Source organism: Styela clava, chromosome 1 (genome assembly GCF_964204865.1).
Source record: "Styela clava chromosome 1, kaStyClav1.hap1.2, whole genome shotgun sequence".
In the NCBI taxonomy this organism is placed as follows: Eukaryota; Metazoa; Chordata; class Ascidiacea; order Stolidobranchia; family Styelidae; genus Styela; species Styela clava.
Window position 1 is genome coordinate 20397097 of NC_135250.1, and position 25699 is coordinate 20422795.

Sequence of the window (25699 nt, forward strand, 5' to 3'; positions counted from 1 at the left end):
AATTTCAGTCCCCTTACACAACGTGATAACGTGATGTAAAGTAGGCGAACAAAATTAGTTACCTCCATATTGGTATATACACTTCTGGAGCGCCATAAAATCAAATATATTGTAATATTTTGATTGAAAATAAGATTACTTGAAAAACACTTTTCATACAGAATATCTGAAAGCAATAAACCAAGTGCCGCTCTACCATCATTTGGTCGACCTTCAATCAACAATTTAGGTGAATATTACCTATTTTCTAGAAATAAATTATTTTTACATATTTATACGTACAGATCACATCACATGTAACACAGATATGAATATTAACTTAATTATTTACTTCAAATAAACTCTCTTCAAATTTTACTCTCTAGCGATAACTTTACATTTATTTATATAGTCATTTCAATAAAACAACGAAGTCAGCTGATGTATTCACATTCATTGCTCTCGATGGTAAGTTATATTTTAGTAGGTTACAAATATTCTAGCCCAATAGCAAGCACATCGGCAGTTTCAGTAGTGATTCCTCAATCAAAGAGTAAACCGTCTAAATTCTCTAAAATTTTAGGAAGTGTTTGCAAACGCTCGTCGTATCTATCTCCATATTATTAAATATTTTAATGATGATAATTATTCTTCATCGACATTTGTTGGAGTATTGTTAAATAAGGTACTCAAACACAGCGTTTACATTGCTCATGATATTCTATATATATATATATATTTATTTCAGGAACAGCATATGCAAAAAATGTGACGCCGGATGCAAAATAATGCAAAAAAAAAGAAAATAGATTTATTTTTGTCTTCAGTATGATGAATAAAACAGTGTTGTGCTAAAAAATTGTGTTGATTTCGTATGTGTCAAAATTATTTTGTTTCTTTTATGACAAATAAAAAGAAAAATCAGTAGCGTATGTATGATATCTAAGAAGCAATTTGGAAATACTACAGAAAAATACATTGTAACAAATCTCGTCAAAATATAAAAGATCCTCTATCCAGTAAATTTTAAAGTGACAAGCAACGCCTTAAAATCTCATTAAAAATAAATTAATTATTCAAGAAAAAGGAATTGAGCCAATGGATGAATTTCAGCTACAGTGTAAAGTCTTATTTAAAGCTAAATGGAAAAATGATGTTATATTTATTATATGAAATATCATATTTATTCCAAGGAGAGTAAAAGTTCATCAGTATCGATATTCAAAATTTCGCTAAAAAATATTTTATGTCTCTTCATCGCTTATACAATATTAAAAATTATATATTATATTGTATAAATATTATACAATATTATTAAAATTAGACAAATAAAAAAAATGTGTATTTCAAAATGTTATCATTATTCGTAATGGAAAAACGTCTCCACTTCAAAATTATTGCTAATTTTATTTTTAGTCCATTTTATTTAAATGAATTTATTCATATTAACATTGACTATATATACTAAAGTTTAAACCTAAACAATAAACAATACTAATGTTTATTAATTGGGATATTGAAATCTTAAAACCAAACCCACTTAATTCACAAGCACAAGAGAACCATGCTCAAATATAGGATAGACACGAAGACCGAAACAAAATAGTACGGGTATGCATTCTGTCACAGTAGACTACCGGTAACGCCTGACTACCAGATCGCTAACGCGAAGGCGGAACCGCCACGAGGTGCGCAATTTTTGTGTTTGACGTCAACGCACACACAATAAAGAGAATTCCTTGTAAGCCCACAGATATTTTTGAAATAAAAAAAAGGAATATTCCTCTAGAAATCTAGAGTACGCTTTTTTCCTGCCAACAATAATTAAAAAAGAATTGTAAAACGATGACAAAACGATCTGTAAGTCCATTTCGTGTCCAATAAACGTTTATAAAGACATATCACATCCAATATGCTAAGGTTACATTCATCACAAAATCGTAGTTAGAGAAAAGTCATAAGCTATTCAGGTATTAGAAGCTGCATTGGAAATAGCAATAACCGAGTATTTGCAAGCGAGAGCTGACTAAATAAAAGCGATATATATTGTATGAGAGCAATATAAAAAAGAACGGCTGCGAGTTTGTAACAAACTTGAGTATCCCGTAAAAAGCCTGTTTTCGGCAAGCTATATTATTCTTCAAATTATTTGTACTTTTTCATTGATATTGGGATCAATTGTCAATTTTTGTTTTCTAATCACCATTGTCCATGGCATACACTTCATAGACTTTTGATTGCAGTCAAAAAATGATTATTATTCGGTCAGTGTCGTGTACTAATAATGATCTACAATTGGTAATTTTGCGCGTGAAAATTGCCATGACGTTATCGTATTGAATTCGATCAAGCCAAGAAATTACACGCCTTGAGTAAAGTGAGTTCGACGCCGGAAATAATTGGCGAAAGAAAAACACATCGATCGCTTTGAGATTTGCAAAAGTGCTATTTGTTATTTGAGTTTTGCGAACGAATCTTGCTCTGTATTGTGCAGTGAGTTGACGATTTAGAATGGAATCGTTGTGGAGATTTGTGATTGTTTTGAATCTGCTGGTTATCACGTGTGGAAAAGAGGTAGGATTATAACTAAAATCTTTGCCAAGACCACATTTTGGCTAGCCTTGCTAAAGTCAAATATCGTAATTAAACATATTTATTCGATTTTCCGCGAAGCCTATGAGATGAGCCATTATTGTACTTTATTTATTGCATTGACAACCTCACTGTATTATTTAATTTCACTACCGGCAACAACAGAACAGTGAAAGTGTTATTATTTCTATTGACATTGTCATGTTAAGCTAGCCTTACATAACTGAGTCATGCTCGCGCGCGAAGCTAGCAAGCAGCAAAATACGAACACTTGGGAAAGAATGACATCATTCTTACGCCATGCCATATGTTGTAAATATCTTCCCAAATCAACCACGGAATCGCAAGGCAATTTTGTGGGAAATGGGGAATTTCCCAGATAGATGAAGGCATCAGACACTAAGTATATATATAAGCGTCAAGAAATTCGGAAAATTGCAGGACCTCACGGGAAAACTCTGAGAATGGGGGTAGTCCGTTAGGTTGCCATCCATGGGTTGGCATACTTTGGTGAAGTGTTGGGTGGTAATAGTGATGTAAAAAATTTGATTTCATATTCTGTTTGAAGCGAGTTCCACATTAAATAAGAAAAGGTATTATTTTGATACGATGTAATCTCATTTTTTCAGAGAATCAATGATTCGTGATTTGATTAAATAGCAATTGCCGAATTTGCCCATTTTACATTAATTGGTCCCAGCGAAATAATAAAGTCGTTCACTCATGTTTGAATTACAGATTCGCATCTCCATCAACGGTACGGAAGCCATCTACAATATCGATAAAAAATCTCCTTCCGTTACGCTAGGAATGGGAATTTTTAAATACGGTGTCATCAAATATATGAAGTCAGTAACCTTAATGAGTTAGGCTTAGAGACTGTTATTAATTGTATTTTTGTTGAAATTTACTAATTGACTCGAATATTTATTTCAATCTTCACTATTGTTCATAACCCAGGTGTGCCAGGAGATTAACTTGATCAGCTGTCACAGTCTGCGTAACCGTGCTATAATTATTCTAGTTTAAACCATGATGGTAACTTGTATATTTGTGTCGTAATCTCTGGTAGATCCATTTTTATATGCATTGAAATACAGGCAAAAAATTTATGAACACAAATTGTTGTAGTTTTCTTTTGATTTTTGCAATGGAAATGCTATGAGTATCGCTAATTTCGATGATGTCACTTTCTTTAACAGCAACACGAAACTCTTGACATTAGCAAAAGCTCTCGGTCCATCGTATGTTAGAATGGGAGGAACGAAGTCTGATCATTCACATTTTGTTCCAGGAAATATTGCCCGTCAAATGCGAGGTACTAGCTTATTTACAAAATAAAAGTTAATTTTTTTATGGTAAAAAATTAAAAATTAAAATTTGGAAATTTCTTTTATATAAACTGAGTACACCATTGAATTTAGATAATGTACTTTCAATACCTATATTACCTTTCCATATTTCTAGATTTTTACCCTGATTTGGAAGCTGAAAGATTTTACTTCAACTGCGTGTTTGTATATTATGATTTATAAGACAGCTACAATAAATGTTACCGTCATAGCTTCTATTTAACATATTCCTGTTCTTATAAGGAATATTTTTCACTAACTCTAGAAAATAAGTACTATTTTCAAAATATGAAGCTTCCTCCCCTACTCGTTATATTAAGAATATAGTATTTTAATATTGATGTAAATATTAATTAAGTGTGAAGTTGACCCATAGTTGAAATAGATTTTTTCATATTTAAGAATATTCGGTGTAGAGAATGTGATATAATTCTTTGCTTTGTTTCTATTTTTTTTTCATTTTTCAGAACAAAATTGTCTTGGAGAAATGCCAAATAACGAAGAATTTGTGCAACATATGTTGAAAGTTGCAGAATGGCAATTCGAAAATTCATTTGCGAAAGAAAGATACGGATTATCTGATAATAATGTATCATACACAGGTAAGTTTTTGCATTAACCTCAAATCTAAAATACAAATGTGGATAAACCTCGTTATATTTGAATGCAGCTTTTTGTTTCTATCTTCTATCAACGTCGAAAATTTAGAAAATATTTGAAAATTACTCAACGCGACTTAAAAGCAAGGCCTCATTTTTAATTATTTTGTGGTACTTTAGTAGTAGTTGTAAAATTGTTATCATCAAAGCTGATCAGAATGAATATATGCAAAGTTTCAAAAACCACATATAGCCGCTATATAACTAAACTATTGTATATATATTAAAATCGTAAAGATTTGGAATTTCTCATTAAAAAATTTAATCTAGGCGAGCATTTTTTTTGCTTGTCAACTTTGAGAAACTAAAATTTCTACAAATCTCATCATATAAACTGATCTGTATAGTTCCTTCAATAATAGACTCTGTAGTGACGTATTTTTTAGTGAGTGTCCAGCCCTTTACATTTCTGGTTTACAAAATGTACAAGATTACGCTTGGGCTCATCTCAAACTTATTGCTTTAGGATCAGAGTTCGACGATCTGATGTCCTTCGTAAATTGTGCGAATTGGGAACTTATTTTTGGACTAAATCTGTTGGATAGAAAACATGGTAATAAAAAATGGAATTCCACAAATACTGTTCAATTACTCAATTATGCTAAAAGCCAAAAACATCGAGTGAATTGGGAACTTGGTAACGGTAAGTATGAAAAGCTTATTGCAAATTTTTCGCATTCATTGATTTGATTTCTACACAATTTCTTGAGCAGATTGTTTAGCATTTTCAAATGACCACTACCAGCAAAGCTTGAAGCGGAAACATCTTTTTGAAAGCAAATATTTTTATGTCGGATCGTTTTGTTTGTTATGTTGTTTTTGTTCTTTTGTTGTTAAAGTTGTTTTTCTTCTTGGTGTAAATAACTAATGACTCGCTCTTATACCTAATGGGACATATGCTTTGAAATTTTCAGTAGTTTAGGACTGTATTTGCTAGAAGGCTATTACTTTTTATTTATTTTCAAAATTTTCCATGGGCTCTATTGGATTCGTGTTTTTTTTGTGCGATGACGTCATCAAAATTAAAAATGGCGCACCTTTTAGCTGTTTCGCTTTCAAGCGCTACCGGTATTCTTTTACTGTGACAAATTGCATACTCGTCCTACTTTGTTTGGGCTTCGTGACCATATATTAGAACATTGCTCTCATGCTTTCATTGTCATTCATTATTCTATAAAAATATATAGGTTTTGAAATAAAACGAAAATGTGCTTTTTCCATCTAGAACCGAATTCATATCATCATCATACAGGATTTTCTGTATCGCCGCGTGAAATAGCCACAGCTTTCTTTCAGCTAAACAAGATCTTGAAGTCAGACTCATGGTGGAAACAATCGAAAATAATTGGACCAGATGCCAACACGATGTTCAAAACTTCGAGCTTGAAATTTTTTAAAAAGTACATATATATTAACTTTGTGGCTCCATAAAGTAGATTGTCTTCGGTGATAATTTACCACGCATTGAGTTATCGCCATATTTATAAAAAAATAAAAAAAAAACTATGTTACTGTTTTTCACAGAGTTGTTCATTACATGGGATCTATTTTGAATGCTGTGACATTTCACCAGTAAGATGTTTTTATTTTACTTCAGCCATGACACTAAATATGAAGATACATCATTTTAAAAAATATTAAAAACTCAAATGTATTTCATAGATAATCCATTTGGCAATTTATGACCGTTAATGAGTTCATTTGTTGTTTGTTTTGTTGCTTTGAAACTATCAGTGCTTTTGATAAAAGATAGACCATCATTTTAGCATCATCAACTCGATCTAGACAACAAACTTATTTTATGATTATCAATTATCGGAGATAAAAACCATCGACAAATAGGTATGGCTTGACAAATGGTTGATGATCGTTTTAGGTACTACGTGGACAGTAGAGTGGCAACAATTTTTAACTTTACGGATCCTGCTCTTTTGAACGAGTTACTACCACAGGTGATGCTAGAATTTTTTATGTAATATTTTAGTATATTTCTTTAGTTTTTCCAAGATCTGGTATGAGTTATTTGTATGAAAAACACTCATTAACTTGTAACCAGATAGGAAATGTTATCTTCACTCTAGAAAAGTCAATATATATATACATCGCTATAAAAAATAAGTTGACGATTAATCTACATTGAACCTTCTTATGTAACTTTTGTTAACGATTTTCAACTACAGGGCTGTAAGCAGAGTACCGACAAAATTAGTTTTAAAGTATATTTATGATAGTGCTATAAATTCACTTTTCAGCTGAAACATGTAAAAGAAATAGTTAATCGACAATTTCCAGATCTTCCCGTTTGGATTGGAGAAACTAGCTCATCTTATGGAGGTGGAGCAAAGGGTCTTTCGGACACTTACGTTGCAGGATTCATGTCAGTATTCTATGATAAACGAATATATTTGAACTACTAAACTTATTAAATTGCACAATGTTCACCAGAAGGTGTTAAAATATATGATATAAATTCTGTGCAATTTTAGGTGGCTTGATAAGCTGGGTTTATCTGCAAGTAATGGGATAGATATTGTGTTCAGACAAACATTAGTAGAAGGAAATTACGCGTTGCTGGACGACAATTTCGATCCTAGGCCGGTAAGTACTCTATGAAACTTAAAATACATAATACTGAATTTTCAGTTTGTGAGACTGTTTGTCCCATACAATTTTCCACGTTTTTTATTTTCGTATACAGAATAGCTGACAATTATGTTATAGTTTTCTTTTATCCTTTAGGATTACTGGCTGACATTGCTGTATAAAACATTGGTCGGAACTCAAGTTTTAAATGTTACGAAAACAGTTATCGGTGCAATTTCTAAACAACATACAAAGGTTCGAATATACGCGCATTGCACCAACACAGAAAGGTATGAAACCTGAATGATTTTGATAATTGAATGTTTTAATCAGTGCTGTTGTGGACTATATGCATATATCAGTTCTACTAAATATATCAATATTATTCAGAACAACATATCCAACAGGATCTGTGACGTTATATTATCTCAATTTATCTACAAGTAGAAAGAAATTATCATTTGTACAACAAAGTGAACAAAACTTGACCATAGCAGTGACTTATATTTTGACTTCTACACCGGGAGTTTTGAATTCAAGGTAAGATAATACCTATGAACATATTCCTTAATATTCTATTTATAATCATTTCTTGATTGAATAGGAAAACTAGTATTTCTTGTTTGCAGTGACATTTATTTGAACAACAAGAAGCTTCGAATGGTAGATATTCACACGATGCCAACTTTCAACCCACGTCAAGTTAACATCGGTGCAGGAAAAAAGATAAATTTGCCACCTTCGTCATTTGGATTCATAGTTTTGAAAGACTCTAAAATTAAGGCTTGTCTAAAATGAAATCGTATTCCTTGATTTATATTCGAATCAAACTCAACTCAATTAACTGATTCAAAAATACAAGAATACACCTATTTTGAAACCCAAGGATAGTCAATTGCCTTTTCGTTCTCAGTATTGAGAATTACAATGTCGCTGCTCGGAACCAGCCCATTATAATTTAAAGTCAATGTTTGTGGAGTCGATAAAAGTGGATTGTGCTATTGTTTGCGAAAAGTGGTGCTCGGAAATAATTTAGTAGCAACTCCTATATATATAATATATATATAACCTCTCGAAAAAATTGTATATGGGTCTCATATGCTCCGAAAATATTTGCTAGTTTCCACGCGGTCACAAACGATGAGATGAATACAGGCGATTAGCGCTGGTAAACTAATCCGTAAATGTCAAATAAATCTATAAATAAAATAAACTTATGCCAGCTGAGGAATTCAAGAACGTGATTTTATTTATTTGCGCCGCGTTGTTATTAATTAGACGTTAGTGACGTTATAAGTGTCTGTCAGTAAGAAAATGGAGGTCTCTCATGAAAGACTGAAGTTTAACGCCGAGTTGTGAATGTTCAAGACTATCAAAGATGTGATTTGATCAATTTGTTCAAAAGTAGTAATGAAGGAGAATAATATCACAAGCAATACTAATGCGCAAACCATTCTGCCGATCAAGGCAGCATTGTGGGTCAAATACGGGCTGACGCAATGCAGCTGTTAATTTGATGAAACGCCGGAGTGGATTTCATGGTTACAAGAAAGACCAGAGGCTTTCCAGAAAGTCAGCACTTCAAGACATCTAATCAAAGGTATATGAATACCTCCAATTGTCTCCATTTTTTGTTACGCGATTCTTTTATCTTGTAACGAATTGTAATGTATATATATAGAGAGATGAGGAGAGTTCTTTGAAATAGATATCAAAAATTAATGCCTCTATGGATTCCACCGTACGTGTGAACGACTATTTTACTATGATAAGATGCACACGATGCAGGCTTTGCCCTAAAATAATGCACTAATGGTTGTTGCATTCTCGGTAAATTTTTTTGGTATTATTTGTAGTTCTCGAAGCCGTTCTTTTCGGACTTATTCCCCTGTGACGTCATAAAAAATCGTTATACACTTGCGAAGCAATCAATATCTAGGCCGGAAAGTAATAAGTCTGGTATATCAAACCGTACAGTTCGAACGTAAATCAGACAGTTACAGGAAACATATTTGACAAAATATGCATTGCGAATGCCTCTAACATATCGATAGATCCACCAGTGTGCGTAGCCTGCTAGATGCTTAAGCTTCGAGAATCAAATCGTGGAAATCGCGTTACGATTAACTTTTATTTGGAACATTTTGAATCATTGACCCACTTTTGCAGTTTCCCTTTACGAGATGAGTTTTATAGTTTTGAATATATGAAAAGAACTATGATACCATAATAAACAATCTTGATTAGCTAATGATCATTGGCCGACCGAGGAAGTACGCGTTTAGGGATACCGAAATATAATTTCTGGAAAGACCGGACCCAAATAATTTTGAAGTTTTGTATGCGGATCTTCGGTAAAAATAGTTGAGTAGCCCTGGTGTTCATCATTTCGTCCGAGTATGTATATTTCTAATTCGACATTTAGGTCATAGTTTGTATCAATGGAAAGGACTTTATCTGTGACGTTGATCCAAAATCTCCGTCATTTACATGGGAGATGACTATATTTCTACGTCACCTAATTAAAAACTTCAAGTAAGCTCGCTCATTTTATTCACATTTATTCATTTAGTCATATTGCCTTTTGCTACTAATACGTAACATGACTATACTAGAGATGTACCGATGTATCGGTATCGGGTATCGGTATCGGGTATCTGTATCGGGTATCGGCAATATCGGCCATTTTTTCGGTATCGGCCATGTATCGGTATCGGTTGAATTAAGGCCGATATTTCCGATATATTTATCTTTTTGATATGGTTCAGAATGTTTTAAAAGATAAGTTGGAATACTACTTTTTAATTTATTTTTTGTCTGGAGAGACCGTGAGCTATGAGACATACATGTCCCCACCCCCGCGAAAGAATAGGATTCACGTGTTTTTTGCTATTTATCAGCCAAACTAGTTCAACTAATTTGGCTATTTTCGCTGTCAAATTATTTATATTGACATTTTTAATATTACATAGTAATTATGAAGAAATATATCAACACAGCACATAACAAAAAGCAACTAGGCGCCCAGTTTTAAATCATACAGTGGAATTGGGGTCCTTATTTACGGCACAAGGACTTTTGGCACGGCTATAAATGCTGACTGTTTGTCGACAAGTACGAGTGTCATTTAGTCCGTCGACATCGATAAACTAAATTCCGAATTTCAAAATTTATGATAGCAATTGTAAAATATTTTATATTATAAAATAGTGAAGTAAAAAAACATCCTCGACGGTTATAGGTAGGCCTTCTTTTTGTCGGTGCTGATTGATATTCTTTCAATTTGGCTTTGACTTATTGCGTCGACGATTACGATTAGCCACGAAAAAAAATATTTGTAAAATGCTTTTAATTTGAACGTAGGACGGCGGCGCTAGAATGTGTGGGTGATATTCGATATTCTTTTAAACTCGAATAACGATATTCGAAGGTCGCGATATTCATATCAAGTTCAAATTTGACATCCCGGCTTACGTGCGTGTATGCAGGTCGTGTACTGTCCTCCAATGTCTTTTGGATTTATAGTTCTGGCAGATATGCATATCCGTGCATGTTTACAGTGAATTTTAATCAATATTTTTGACTTTCGTATAACGCCATATTGGATCTCTTTCAAGTATTAACGAGCCGTATACGCAATATGCGACTAAAGATGTTTCATTTGGTAAGATAAAATGCCCATTTCTTTGGGTATTAGAACGTTTATCTATAAATTTCATTTTCGTTGTATTCAATAAACTGGCTTAATATCATGTTCAGTGACTGAACTTCAGTCTAATATACATCTATTAAGTAAGAAACACAATGAGTAGTGTAGTGTTTATTCATAAACAAAGCAAGTTCGCAAATTATACGAGGCGACTGAAAGGTTTATCAGAATATATCCAATATAGCGAGACCAACTTCACTATTCGAATAAATAGTGTCCTTCAAGAATGTCCGTAACACAACGTGATTGACGTTGACGTCATAGCTCTTAGTAACCATCTAGCGGTAATTGTCCAATTCCAAGTAGAACATTTGGATGATGGCAAGGGTCCTTGCCTCGCAATTCTTAATGTCAGCAATACTTAGAAAGTGGCACTCAACTGGGACCACATCGCCAACCCGTAGGAGATATCAATTTAAATGTATCAAGGCAGTGATTTTGTCATGGTTCAAACTTTGAAATTCTGAAAGTCAGTTTACACTGAGTCGGTCTGAAACAAAATTCGTAAAACAGTTGCACTGCTGGTGTTCCACTACCCCTGCTTCGGGGCATCGACAAGCGGTCATAGAAATTGTGCGGATACAAGCGGTAGGCCACAGTATTTGATAAAAACCACAGATTGGATTTATTAATAATGGTTAGTCAAAATAATTCCTAATAATGCGCAAAGTGTCGGTGCGTAACGTAACCCAATCATACTAAACTATACTAATACCCAAATATGCGATTCCAAACTTTATACAATAGAATTTTACAAGACACTGTTGTTTATATTTCAAAACTTACTAAACTCGAAAATTCAACAAATGAAACGTAAATAGGCAATGCGTTCAAAGGATCAATCCTTTCAATACAATACAACAATGTAATCTTTCGGTGTAATATTAGCAGAACTGTTAACCTTGAAAGAAGGCTAGTAAGTCTGCAGCTTAAATATGATTTGGTCTCCGTCGTGTGGTACGTAAGCACTTATTCCCACTGGTAGAATTTCACCCGTTTTTCCGTTTAACATCGCCCAGTATTGTCTTGCACTCGAATCAGCCATTACTCCTTGCAGACTTGTGACAGATTCTCCAAACGAATATGAAACCGTCTTGAACGTGCCAAATAGATAATATCGTTTTTATTGTGATAATGTATAATTTACACCTTGTATCAGTCTTGTGAAAATACTATAAATAAAAATAAGATAAAGTTTATTCATAGAAATGGTACAGTCCCAAAATGAGAGACAGCAATGTTTTGAGCGGCTTTGTACATGCTGTGAAATCGGATACAGAATCAAATTCTAAAATGGTTACGTATTCATGACAGTTCTATTTTCAAATTTTCTTGATGTGTCTTGCGGACCTAAATGCTTGCAGTTATATATATATATATCGGAGATAGGAGGTGATTTTCTATTGAAATATATTTGAATTTTGACGCTAACTTTAGTTTTGGCTTTGTTCCTAAATCATTGGCAGCAAGTGATACATACTTGCAATTGTAGAAAAACAGTTGGCCTACTATTTTGTAGTTTCTAACTATCTTACGTTATCAACCCATCGGCTTGTGCTTCAATCATTGCTTGGTGCAACTTTGTACCGTTTTTGATGATAACAGAAACATCTGTATTCGGATTTTCATTAACTGCATGGGGCATATCAGTAAAAATCGTCAACCTAGCGCTAATCGGAATTCCTCCAACAACGTTGGGAAAGCAGGTTTGTGGATCAATAGGATTGCATTTTGGTTGATATCCTTGAGGTATGGAGACTGAAAATATAAAATAAAAACTATTGCTTCAACTATGTCTTCATTATGGATACAGACTGCGACCACTTTGTTTATGTCGAAAGACATTTGATTTTGCGGTGCGAATCTGTGGGTAAAGAGCTTGGCATTTGACAAAAGACAAAAATCGCCAGAACAACATCACGTTCTATCAATAATATAGTAAAACCTTCAAATTGTATAAGGTCAACTACTCAGAAAATAGTTAACCAGTTTTAGATGCAGTATCATGAAATGGAATTTGACACTTTGCAGTGACAATAATTTTATGTTGCATAGTTATACCAAAAATCACGTCCGGCTCAAATATTGGTATATACTAAAAATAATCTCTACCTAAAAGCAAATAAAATATAGTTTCTTGTTTTATAGTTATAAAAATATTTTATTATAAACATTTTTTAACATTTCTTGAACCTTCAGCTTTACATGTCCACCCGACTTCCAAATCAAGATAACTGTTGCCTGCCAGAGATGGTATACGCTGAGACAAAACACCCTCTGTCTCTGGTACATCAAAACCAGTCAGGCTTTTCATCACGTCCCTGTAAAAAGAATGTCGAATTATTGAGACACACACGCACAATTGAACATTTTAAGTAATCGCGTAGGAATCTATTCATTACGAACTTGCATTTCCAAGTGTCCGTAGAATCAATGTCGGCTTCACGTAAGGCGAGAGCTGATAGAGGAGACGAGTATTTGTTACCAATGAATGTATTCTGTTCTACAACTTTAACTTCGGAATCCAAGAAATTGACCAATTTCTTTATCGATTCTCTAACGCGTTTCATTAAAAATCGTGGTCGAACTCCAGACCCGACACACTTTAATGCAAGGATCATCTGTGCGGCATCATCTGCAAAATGTTTTAAATATCAATATTGCTTTTATAGCAATCAACTATAATAGTGTTTTTCAAGCTTTTCCAGTTTGCGACTCACTGTTGGGAAGCACTGAACTATAAAAAAAAACTTGAAAAAAAAAAATACGATGTTTTCAAATCTACCTGTTTGTGGACGTTAGCTGCTGCGCTGTGGTCATAAAAAAAACTTTTTTAACGGGAACTGAGATTTTTCTAAAATGTTCTGGTGGTTGGTTTTTGTCAGCAATATTGAATTAAAAAACTTATTATTACTCACCAACGGAGTGTTTGTCGCCAAAACTTCCATCTTCATTTTGCTTTTTCAACAAATTCCTAACGACTGACATCTTGATATGACCTCCATTCACACAAACAGTTCCCAATGCCAGACCAAAACTATAATACTGTTCATCCGGATTTTCTAAGAATTCAAACACAATGGTTAAAAATAAATGATAAGTCTTCATGGCAATTTTTGTCTGATTGTGCAGCAAACCAACACAACAACAATTGTTTACCTTTCCGTATCCGCTTTTCCAATGTTTTCAGAAGGTTTCTTCCATCAAAATTTCTTGGGTTTTCACACATCGATTGAATTGCAAGTATGTATTGTGCCAACTTACCGATGCTCATCCTGTAAAATTATAATTTTTAGTGTTTTCCCTCCTTCTTCATCTCCTTATTTTGCGTACACTTAATCTTTATAGTCGTCATCAATTTCACTTCTCATCTTCTCCAGAGATTTTCTCCGTCCGTAAAATTTATTCTGAGCCGACAATTGTAATCCTAATACAACTTCTGGTGTATTTGTCCATCCCCATGATGGGTGCCGCAATTCCATCAAGCGATCAACGGCGCTGTTGATAACCTTGGTTACAGACTTATTGTTTTCTTCTCCTGGTTAAGAAATTGAACACAAATTGATGTTGCTTGTTTCTAGTTAATAAAAAAATATAGTTGGCATGAAACTGGCATAAGCTGGACATCTCAACAATGTATTTACCGTTTACGTTCTTCCTATTTAGCAAGCTATTTTGTGCTAAAATTAAAAGATCAAGAAATATCCGCTTAATAAACCCTCTCATGCATACCTAGATTTTCCATGCGAGTGTGAATAGTTTAATTTGAATAGTTGTAGGATCAGTTTCAATTGGTATCTCAAGGCATATATATCAATCCCAATATTGAATCCATGATCAGCTCTTATTTTGGCAGTGTAGCTTGCAGATTTTCCATTATCAAATTTGCAATTTAGTTATGGGCTTTCAGTTGAAAAGTGACTAATGAAAATAATTGCATAAAATCACGGTAAAACACGAATTAAATCTTACCGCATATCTTAAACGTGACCCGTCTATTCCCGATGACATTTCCTAATAGTAGGAGAAGAGAGGTGACGAAGACCACATACTGCATTTTCACTCAAGTAAACGGAATCCTGGATGGCTATATTAAAACTTGCTGTCATGATAATGAATGCATTAAAATTTTCGCACATGTAACCTAGTGATAAATGTATCTACAATATTGTTGTATGCTTCTATATAGATTAGAATCACTGGTTGATATATTTGAACTTTATTCAAAGCACACCTCGAGAAAATATTAATACGGTTATGCTTGCTCGAAATCGGCCATTTTCTTCAAGCAGGGGCCGCAATGGAAAAATCGGTGCGGAGACGACCAGAACTAACCTAACCCAAAGTAAGAGGTTGCAAGGGCGAGAGCGTATCGAATACGACCAGACTAACCTAACCTAACGGTAAGGGCAAAATCGGTGCGAAGACGACCAAAACTTCGGTCAAGGAATAGATTCATTGTCTTTAAAAAAGTATCACCAGAATCTTGATAAACATTTGAAAATACTTGATCTGGCCACTAACTAATTTTGCAGTTATCATTTTGCCAAACTAATAATTATTACATCCTGTTCTAGACTAAGATTTATACAACGTAACACGACTGAATTGGTAACATGGTATACATTTTTCATTTTTCAATATCCTTCTTCACATGCAAATTCTTATCAAAGAATAAACTATTAATCACGCGAATTCAGATCATGACTGCTCAATGTCTGAAAACTATTTTAAAGCTATTTTTTGTTGGTGTGTAAAAGAGTTTTGTTAAAACCATGTCTGTATCAGTTTGTATAAAAACCCGATTTTTCGTTTGAAAATTTGGTGGAAGTATTTTTATTTATCTCATTTTCATTTCTCTCTCCTATTTTGTTTGAACAAAACAAGTTCTCAGATATCGAGAACATACCTTGAAATGACTTACAGGTCTTTTTGATTGACCAATCAGTATCAGTGTATCAAATATTTAATTTTAAACAAAATTGACTTTAATGCAGAATTAGTCTTGTCAAATTTCTTAAATTCATGAAATTAAAATAATATTCAAAAATAGCAAACACGAAAACAAAGACTTTGGTTGAGATTGATATCAGCCGCCAAAGTATAGTTAATGCTTGGTTGCGCTATAATAGTCTGGAATACTGGCCATACTGGAGAATTGTATATTTTTAAAACTATGGGACTTTCCTTTGTGGTAAGTTAAGTTTCGCTAATACTTGTGTTCGTACTAGTTTAAAAGCAGTATCAGTTGATACTTCGCCGCTGGGCACCACAATGATATTTTTCTTCCAGATATAAACATCTTTAAAAAAAATCTAACAGTTTTACTGTGTTTGAAGCTTAAAATCACTAAATAGTCCATTTTCTGTTTATAATTTACGTCGGTATCATTTGCATACCACAATGTCGGATACAACGCGAACACTGGGAATAAGCTACCTCGGAGTTCAATTTCCTTGACCTGTTTCGACAAGAGAATAAATGATGCCGTTTATATTTTGATTAATGTGATAAATGATACATACCATCATAAAAGAATTGTTCTTTAACTCTTTGGTCCAGAACCTTCACTGAATTTTTCCCTGCAAAGTATCTTGGATTTTTGCATGAAGATTTCACTGCCATCACATAAAGAGCCACATTTCTAATATTCATGCTGAAAATATTAGTGTTTTTTTTTTCAATTATGATATCAGGATATTGTGGTGAATTTAGACACCAAGTAGTGATCATACTATTCACTAGTTTTTCAGTATACGAGTATTGTGTAATAAAGTACTTTGTCAACTATACAAATCTGAGCAAATTACCTCACCAATCACCGCCAAATATTATTTCAGAAAATATCAAAGCTTGTAAACAATTTGATATATTTGTGCATTGTTACCTATTTATGTCTCTACTAATTTCGATTTTCATCTGTTCCAGTGCTTTGCATCTATGAAAGAAATTGTCTTGAGCAGATAACTGTAAACCTAAAACCACTTCTGGGGTAATTGTCCAGCCTCAATTAGGGTGGCGCAATTCCATTAATCTTCCTACCGTGGCATTGATAACTGAAATCACGCCCTCGCTGTTATCGTCTCCTGTAAATGTTCTAAGGTATATTAATGTAGCTAAATTTAGACCGCGACAGTTTATGTGGGAAATATTCATATCTTTTTCTGATTTCAGACTCAGATGGCGTCACTTGTAGAGCCCTGCTTACGAGTTTATTAATAAAGATTTAAACACTGTATAGTGATAAAATACATTTTCTCCCAAATAAATACGTTGAACAACTACTTTTCGTACAACATAAAGTGACGTTGTCGGAATTGAAAAAACATGTATATATATTTGTTTTATGACCAAATTCTACAATACGTATGTCATACTAATTGTCTGATAAGTTCGTTTTAGAAGATATTTAGTTTTGGTAATGAATAAGATTTATTTCTATCGTTATACTTGGAATTTGAATCCGCAAGCACAATACTAAATTGATTTAATTGAAAATTTACATTGGTTCTTCGAAAGGTTAATTTATCTTATTTTCCTAAACTGATATAAAAAAAAATCTGCATCGTTAAAAAATGTTTAATCGTAGCTTCCTTAGTAACATGCTAAACACTTCCAAAATATGCTCGAATTTTTACAAGCAATGTGTTATTTGTTAGGCTAAAGTTGTTCTAGGAAAATTCGCCGTAGGAAATTTTGCCGTAGAAATTCTCGCCGCAGGAAATCTCGCCGCAGGAATTTTCGCCGCAAAGCAAAAATCGCCGCAAGAGCATTTTGCTGTAAAACTGCGGCGATTTTCCATGCAACGCGAGAAAATATTAATATAATGATGTTTTCTATGAATCGATGGGCCCACGAAGTAATTCAATGGGGTAATTCCACGACACAAGGCTAATAATTGATCATAAAGCGACTTCGTTTGCATACTTTCCTTTTAATTAAAATAAAATTCACCGTTCAAGCTTTCACCGCAGTTTTATTACCTGATTCTGTGCGTGAATTGTTTGATCATAAGGGAATTTAAAATCTACCAATCAAAATAGTTCGCTGGTAGGCCGTCTAACCTGTCTCCAGATGGGCGGTTTCACTACACGGTGAGATAAACTTCAGTATCGTACTATAGACGCAAAAACTCATTTGCACATTCCTAATGCCCAAAATACGAAAATGGAAGGCAGTTACGTTGGCTTTACTAAAATAAATCGGGATGAAAGAGAATGTGCGCAATACCTGCATTGCTCGTATGTAACGAGGAATGAATCATTACGTCTGTCTAAACTCCAGAACCAACGTGACAAAAGTGACAAAAAGCATTCACAGGTAGGGACGTTTACATCAGTTTCTTGGCTGCCACGCGAGTAACATTTGATTAGAAAACAACAGATCGGGTTTCTGTCAGGTGAAACAAAATTTAGAAACCATCTTGATGTGACATTCGTCAGGCTGTATCAAAGACGGTTCCTAATATAAGAAACCTCGTCAAACAGTCCCAAGCCCAAGATTCCCATTGATTGTATACTAAAAAGCTTCAACCCTTTTTTGTCTCTGGTTTGTTTTGTGCATTCCACAAAAGGTCGTAAAAACATAATACAATCAAACACGTATAGTTTTTTGGAATGGCGAACAGGGGTCGAACATGAGTGTTCGATGTCTGCAAGCTATTTTAATTTCAGTAATTAGTGTGTAAAAGAGTTTTGTAAAAACCACGTCTGTATATGTTTTCATAGAAACCCGTTTTGTCGTTTAAAAATTTTGTGGAAGTATTCCTATTTATCTCACTTTTATTTCTCTCTCCTATTTGTTTGAACAAAACAAATTTGCAGATATCGAGAACATACCATGAAATGATTTACAAGTGTTTTTTCAATCAGTGTATCGAATATATAATTTTGAACAAAATCGACTTTAATGCAGAATTAGTCTTGTCAAATTTCTTAAATTCCTAAATTTAAAATAATATTCAAAAATAACAAACACGAAAACAAAGACGTTGGTGGAGATTGATATCATCCGCCAAAGTATGTTTAATGCTTGGCTGCGCTATTACAGTCTCATTTTTAATTGGGCCATACTGGAAAGTTGTATATTTTTAAAACTATGGGACTTTCCTTTGTGGTAAGATAAGTTTCGCTAAAACTTGTTGTTTTCGTACTAGTTTAAAAGCAGTATCAGGTGCTACTTCGCCGCTGGGCACCACAATGATATTTTTCCTCTAGAGATAAACATATTCAAAAAAACCTAACGGCTTTACTGCGGTTGAAGCTTAAAATCACTAAATAGTTCATTTTCTGTTTATATTTTACGCCGGTATCATTTGCACACCACAATGTCGGATACAACCAGAACACTGGGAATAAGCTACTTCGGAGTTTTCCTTGACCTGTTTCGACAAACATTCCATTTACCAAAATCAACTCGCTTTTAACATTGAAATGAGTATTAAAAATTCGTTAGTTTGGGCAAAACTCTGCTTCCCAAGCAATCATACGTTAGACACGAAACCATGATTGCTACCTCTTCGCTAGTGTGACCCACTTTTGCATTCGCTGCTTCATCATACGTTAGACACGAAACCATGATTGCTACCTCTTCGCTAGTGTGACCCACTTTTGCATTCGCTGCTTCATAGACCAAACCACCATGCTAACAAGTAGGAATATTATTTTTATTGACATAATTTCAGGATTTTTAAAATTGCCAACAAGTATTTAAATAAAGTTGAAAAAAAAAATAATAATAATCATGTCATTTTTTATTCAGTAAAACTTTGCAATGTGTAAGTCTTGGTTCTCATCATTATATAATTATCACTACCATGTTTTCAATCTGAAAACTATCTGTTCTCCATCACTGGGAACATAACTGCTTACTCCTTTCGATAACAACTGTCCCGTGGCGCCATCTATCAGTGCCCAATATTCATGCGCCGTTGCGTTTGCTGCCACTCCTTGCATTGATGTAATATATTCTCCCCAAGTTGATGTTTGACTCACAAATCTGAATAACAAAACTACAGTTGATAATAAAGGAGAAGGCAGAGGGGAAAAAGATGATCTGAATATGAATTCAGCTTACGTTATAAGTCCGTTATCTCTAGCTATGACCATTGCACCGTATAATGTACTTCCATTATTTACAGTCACTGTGACGTCGGCATTAGAAACATTTCCAACGATTGGTGGAGGATCGGTGAAGATTGTAAGACGTACATCGATAGGAATAGAAGGTATCGGCTCGTTGGTGGGTGTGGCGGGAGAGCACGTTGACGGATCACTTGTGTTGCATTTCGGTTGATAGTCTGGTGGTATAGAAACTGCAACACATAGAATGTTTGTTAATAAACTAAGGCTTGTGTGCAGCGTAGGATAACTTTTTGAATATTCGATTCTGGTGAAATATAGCTAATTAGTATAATAAAAAGATACGAAACACATTTCTCACTCGTATTACCGCTCATTTTGTCGCAGTAAATCAAATAGCATGACAGAGTACTGTGAAACTTTATACAATGTTATCTATTACCTGGGTCTTGACATTGCCATTCGTCCATTAAATCCAAATAACTATCTCCTGCTAAAGCTGGTAGTCGTTGAGAAAATGCTCCTTCATTTTCGAGAGATCCAGGATTGACGGCCAGACTACCCATAATATCTCTGTAAAATAATCGAAATTAGCATAGTATAGCAAATGCAATATAATACTCAACAATGTATTTAGGGTTTGTTTTATTGTTAAACGAAACTTAACTTAACAAGCTTTATGTAACCCACCGACATCTCCATGTACTTGGTTCTTCCTCATCTTCTTCCATAAGCCCCAATACCGACGATGAAGATGAGTACTTATTTCCTATCCATACGTCGCCACTTTCAGTGATCACTTTTGACCTCAAGAAAGATACTAATTTTGCAATGGATCTTTTGATTTTTCGTGTCAAATAACAAGGTCGAACTTCAGTTTTGACACAGGAAAGAGCAAGAAGAATTTGTGCTGCATCATCTATAAAAATTGTTATAGTGAATATAAATTCGCACATAGAGGATTATTAAACAATAAAATGTTAACGACGAGAATTAATTAACGTTTGAACAATTTTCTATTACATATTGATAATAATACTCTCAAAGTGAGGGTCACTATTGACTCCATGGAATAGAATTTAGAAACTTACCGACAGAATGAACATCGCCGAAGCTTCCATCAGTATTTTGTCCTTTTAATAATTTTCCAACAACCCAGTTCCTTGTCTTTCGCTTATTGACACACAATGCTCCCACTGCTAACCCAAACCGATAGTATCTGTCGTAAGGAATTGTTTGCGGTTTGCCTGAAAAAAAATCGTATTTTGCGTGGGTTCGTCATTTAGAAATATACATGAAAAAGAGAATTTGCAAGAGCGGCCTATTTTCAATAAAACAGGAGAGCAATGCTCAAATATATGGACAGGAAGATGCCGTAACGCTATCGGTAAGACCTCAGCTGCGCCCCGAATCGGAACGGAATGAAGTTTACCATTCACCATAAAAACTATTCCAATGAGGTAAAATAAAATCGAATATCGATACATCAATCAGAGGGAAAAGTGTTTACTTTGCGCCCAATAAAATAGACGCGTCCATGCCTGATGTATATGGCGATTCATCTGCAGTTATACATTGTATGTATTTTATTTGTCTGAGGCTGTTGCCTGAAATCCACTAACTGGGGCTCATATCCTATCTTTAACGTGAAGTGTTTGGTCAACAAATTCGTCATATTCACGGAATGGGATATGCCTGAATGACGTTGGAACGCGAATTTAAAAAACATGTTGTGTACTTTTAAGAGGCGACTACCAATTGTTTTGATCATGCGGGTGATATTCGTATCAATTTCAAGCATAAGTCAACAAGTCAGAAACTAATATTTATCAAGCGTATGTTGTTTATGGGAATATGATCACTCTCGCCTCCTGTTGCTCGAAGCACTCACAACCGAGACAGATCAAGATTTAAAAAATCAACTTTATTCTCGCGTAAATTGTGAATGCTAATCCTTTTCAACAAATGTTATCGGTTTTCCCCGGTTGAGGTTACACCATTTAGAATAATAGTGCGTCATCGACACACGTTCAAATATTTTTCACTGGATTGAATCATTTGTTTTCCCCATAAATTCGTAATGCTGCGAAAAAACAGCAGTTCAAACAATTCACGCATGTTATGTTTGATTTCCATCATGTATCTGAAACTAATTTAGTAGGGTATTCACAGATCCAATGGTTTTTTTAATTCCCATTAAGCTTTTTAGTCCTATTTTTCACGTGATTCGATCACACGTAATCTTTGGGTTATAGAAAAAAAAATTTCCATTCAACATTTAAAAAAAATGATATTGTTTAGAAATTTTTGTCCAAGAGATAAGAAGATGCCGATTAGATTTTGATAAGTGTAATCGATTATACTCACCATCATAAGAGAATTGTTTTTTAACTCTTTGATTCAGAACCTTCACTAAATTTTTTCCAGCAAAGGATCTTGGATTTTTGCATGAAGATTTCACTGCCATCACATATAGAGCCAACTTTCCAATATTCATGCTGAAAATATTAGTGTTTTTTTAAAATATCATATCATGATAATGTGGTTAATTCAGGCACCAAGTAGTGATCAAAATATTCACTAGTTTTCTAGAATACGAGTATTGTGTAATAATGTCATTTGTCAAACATTCAAATCTGAGCAAATCACCTCACCAATCACTGCCAAATATTATTTCAGAAAATATCAAATCTTGTAAACAATTTATATATTTGTGCATCGTTACCTATTTATGTCGTTATTAATTTCGATCTCCATCTGTTCCAGCGCTTTGCATCTACCAAAGAAGTTGTCTTGAGCAGATAACTGTAAACTTAAAACCACTTCTGGTGTATTTGTCCAGCCCCAATTAGGGTGGCGCAATTCCATTAATCTATCTACCGTGGCATTGATAACTGAAATCACGTCCTCGCTGTTATCGTCTCCTGTAAATAATTCAAGGTATATTAATGTAATTAAATTTGGACAGCGACAGTTTATGAAGGAAAAATTCATATATTTTTTCAATTTACATACGTCCCATATAAAAAAAAACTTAGCCAGAAGTAACTTAATAACTCAATTAAATTGTCTTACCGCATGTTTCATATGTGGATTCTTCCTCGCTTACTACAAACCCCAACAGCATACAAACAAAAAATATTTCCCTGAACATCTTCATCTTTGTAGTAGATTTAAGGTTAAAATGATTCCGTGATTCGACAGCATTGTTATATACCGGGTGCCTTGTTTGTCAGATTCGACGAAAGTACCACAAGTATTGTTGTTTATGAGATTGGTCGAGGTGATTTTCCAACTTGTTCAAACAATGGGTAGATGATTCCAAACGTGAGTTGAACAGATGGCGTCATTTGTAGAGCCCTGGTTACGAGTTTATTGATAAAGATTTTACCACTGTAATATATACATTTTCTCCCAAATAAATTCACTCAACAACCATTTTCTGAACAACATATAGTGACGTTCGCGGAATTGAAAAATTATGTATATTTGTTTCATGACCAAATTCTACAATGCGTATGTCATAACAATTGTCTGATAAGTTTGTTTTAGAAGATATTTAGTTTTGGTAATGAATAAGATTTATTTCAATCGTTATACTTGGAATTTGAATCCGCAAGCACAATACTAAATTGATTTAGTTGAAAGGCTAAACATTAGGCTATAAAGTGGTTCTAGGAAAATTCGCCGTAGGAAATTTCACCACATAGGAAAGATCGCCGCATGAAAAATCGCCGCAAGAGAATTTTGCTGTAAAACAAATATTTGTGATAAAAACAGTTAGATTTTTGAAGTACCTTTTTATTTAAAAAAGATTCGTTATCTAAGAGCATACCTAACCCTATAAACCTAACATTTTTTTTTCATAAATACTTGTTTACAGCAAAATGCTCTTGCGGCGATTCTTCATGCAGCGAATTTCCTATGCGGCGAAATATACTGCGGTGAATTTTCCGGACACGGGCTAAAGTAACTTGAAGAGTCCTATTATAAAAAAGGCAATATGCCGACTATTGCTAAATTCGATATGATGGACAACTTTCTTCTGATTCATAATGCCTTCTTTTAAATTTTTTCCCCCGTATTTTCCAGGTCGACGTTCTAACCAGTGTTTCAAATGAATATCATGATGTATTTGCTGCCTGTATAATATAGCTCAGTGTTTTCCAACGTATGGCTCGGACGCCTGAAAATTTTCCTGTGTTGCCTGTTTTTTCAACAATAACTAGAAAGTTACTGAGGATATTTTTTTTTAGATTTTGAGTTTGATATTAAAGTGCTGCTCAATAGTGTCACAGCGTAACAACTTGAGATTGCGCTCGTGATATTCTATTCTGGCTCATCAATGCAAAGTTAACCTTACTCGTACTTGTGTTCTTGCGTTAATTTTTGCAGAACGATTAGTACGGCGTATGCTACTAAGTCTGTTTGACAGAATTAGTTACTATTGCAACGTTTGTCATTGTGATGACAGGATGTTCATATATTTTGGAGATTTGCATATGGCGCCAAGATTTATCCCCTCATACAGGATAGGATAACAGAAACATATTACATGTTAAAGTTTTGATGAATATTTAGACACCATGTGAAGGATTTCTAGCACATATGGGTACATGCACAAAGGAGAGTTGGTAGAAAATTGTTAGCAAATGTGTCAACCAGATATCATTGAAATAAACTGCAATTTCAACCTTTATTTTAACAACAGTTTTTGAATAAAAGTAGCGAAAAAGTGTAAAATTCTACTTGAAATCTTAAATAGTGTAAAAATTATACTCTAACTCAGGGGTCTTCAACAAGCGGCCCGTCAGTCAATTTTTGCGGCCCACGTCATGGTTGGGATTTTTCCACAAAAAAAATAAAATAGTACGATGTCAACTAATAGTAGGTTTTAGCGTGTCATTTATCATCAAGAGTCCGGTCCGACAAACTGTAAAAAGTGAAGCAAAATTCCCCCTTGTCCACGTCCATGTTTTATTATATATATCGTTATAATGCAATTTTAAATGGGATAATTTCATTTCGCATGTTTATTGTGACGAAATAAACGAGTTTCGATCAGTCCATTGTGCCCGGAGAAAGGTTTGCAAAGATAATTGCACATTCACTTCTCATATCTGGGGTTTTTGGCAGTTGTTATATTTGCGAGCAATTTTTTCGACTATGCAAGTTAGCAAATCAGCCCTCCGCACACGACTACTAACGGACGAGCATTTGCATGTTGTTTCAACACTAGCACACCAACGCAAAATAAGGCCAAACATCGAGACCAAATATCCAACACAAGTGAATGAATATGCTTCATGTCTCGTTTGCTGTGAGATTCAAGTGTAATTCAACACAATACATTCAGATACCCATGTTTGTACTTAATTTCTTGGTTTGCGGCCCGAGTGGTCAATAAATTTCAAAAAGTGGCCCGCGACATGTTTGGAGTTGGAGTGCTTTAACTTATATTACATATGTGTAAATGATGTGTTTACCAAGCAAAACTAAGTTAGTCATTATCATACGTCTCAGGTCTCATGACATACATCTGACGTTATTGGGAATGAGTCGTTTCACGAGATGCAGAATAATACAATATGAGAACTGACGTCATTCGCCGCTAGTCAGCAAGAGCAAAACTTTGAACCCCAATGCGTCAATCATTCAACTTCAGTATCGTGAATGATTTCATAACACCGGGGTAATCATGGTGCATATTGGATACGTTCATGTAACACCCTCGGAACAACAAAC

The 25699-nt window shown here is 34.2% G+C and overlaps 3 protein-coding genes across 4 annotated transcripts; 1 reads left to right on the forward strand and 2 right to left on the reverse strand.

The window, feature by feature from the left end:
• The first annotated feature begins 2343 nt into the window (after positions 1-2343).
• LOC120345034 (heparanase-like) lies at positions 2344-8122 on the forward strand. 2 transcript variants are annotated; one of them, XM_078111387.1, is made up of 13 exons: positions 2344-2553; positions 3310-3419; positions 3774-3889; positions 4391-4525; positions 5049-5225; positions 5808-5982; positions 6107-6154; positions 6459-6534; positions 6835-6959; positions 7069-7180; positions 7322-7455; positions 7556-7705; positions 7795-8122. In XM_078111387.1, exons 1-13 carry the CDS (start codon positions 2491-2493, stop codon positions 7961-7963), a joined length of 1590 nt encoding a protein of 529 aa, XP_077967513.1. In that variant the 5' UTR covers positions 2344-2490; the 3' UTR covers positions 7964-8122. The 2 variants fall into 2 exon arrangements, with proteins under 2 accessions (XP_077967513.1, XP_077967517.1); XM_078111391.1 differs by lacking the exon at positions 2344-2553 and adding an exon at positions 3016-3164.
• A 3415-nt stretch (positions 8123-11537) lies between these two features.
• LOC120348398 (transcobalamin-1-like) lies at positions 11538-14995 on the reverse strand. Its single transcript, XM_078114670.1, has 8 exons — positions 14847-14995; positions 14214-14412; positions 14034-14149; positions 13793-13936; positions 13281-13509; positions 13068-13195; positions 12408-12632; positions 11538-11972 (listed from the first exon to the last, which is right to left on the reverse strand). Exons 1-8 carry the CDS (start codon positions 14929-14931, stop codon positions 11788-11790), a joined length of 1311 nt encoding a protein of 436 aa, XP_077970796.1. The 5' UTR covers positions 14932-14995; the 3' UTR covers positions 11538-11787.
• Positions 14996-19525: 4530 nt separating this feature from the next.
• On the reverse strand, positions 19526-23189 carry LOC120348560 (transcobalamin-1-like). Its single transcript, XM_039418719.2, has 8 exons — positions 23030-23189; positions 22680-22878; positions 22322-22452; positions 21046-21201; positions 20645-20873; positions 20397-20527; positions 19950-20187; positions 19526-19871 (listed from the first exon to the last, which is right to left on the reverse strand). The coding sequence occupies exons 1-8, from the start codon at positions 23112-23114 to the stop codon at positions 19685-19687; spliced, it is 1356 nt and encodes a 451-aa protein (XP_039274653.2). The 5' UTR covers positions 23115-23189; the 3' UTR covers positions 19526-19684.
• Between the last annotated feature and the right edge of the window lie 2510 nt (positions 23190-25699).

What these genes read in the sequence shown, in the direction of transcription:
- LOC120345034 (XM_078111387.1), top strand. Translation starts at nt 2,491, where the DNA reads ATGGAATCGTTGTGGAGATTTGTGATTGTTTTGAATCTGCTGGTTATC. An exon ending in AATGCTGTGACATTTCACCA is followed by an intron (nt 6,155 to 6,458) that starts GTAAGATGTTTT and finishes TGATCGTTTTAG; the next exon opens with GTACTACGTGGACAGTAGAG. An exon ending in CATTGCACCAACACAGAAAG is followed by an intron (nt 7,456 to 7,555) that starts GTATGAAACCTG and finishes AATATTATTCAG; the next exon opens with AACAACATATCCAACAGGAT.
- LOC120348560 (XM_039418719.2), bottom strand. Translation starts at nt 23,114, where the DNA reads ATGAAGATGTTCAGGGAAATATTTTTTGTTTGTATGCTGTTGGGGTTT. An exon ending in ATCCACATATGAAACATGCG is followed by an intron (nt 22,879 to 23,029) that starts GTAAGACAATTT and finishes AATTATTTACAG; the next exon opens with GAGACGATAACAGCGAGGAC. An exon ending in AAAACAATTCTCTTATGATG is followed by an intron (nt 21,202 to 22,321) that starts GTGAGTATAATC and finishes ATTTTTTTTCAG; the next exon opens with GCAAACCGCAAACAATTCCT.
- LOC120348398 (XM_078114670.1), bottom strand. Translation starts at nt 14,931, where the DNA reads ATGCAGTATGTGGTCTTCGTCACCTCTCTTCTCCTACTATTAGGAAAT. An exon ending in TGGCGACAAACACTCCGTTG is followed by an intron (nt 13,510 to 13,792) that starts GTGAGTAATAAT and finishes AACATTTTGCAG; the next exon opens with ATGATGCCGCACAGATGATC. An exon ending in GTGGACATGTAAAGCTGAAG is followed by an intron (nt 12,633 to 13,067) that starts GTTCAAGAAATG and finishes TTATATTTTCAG; the next exon opens with TCTCCATACCTCAAGGATAT.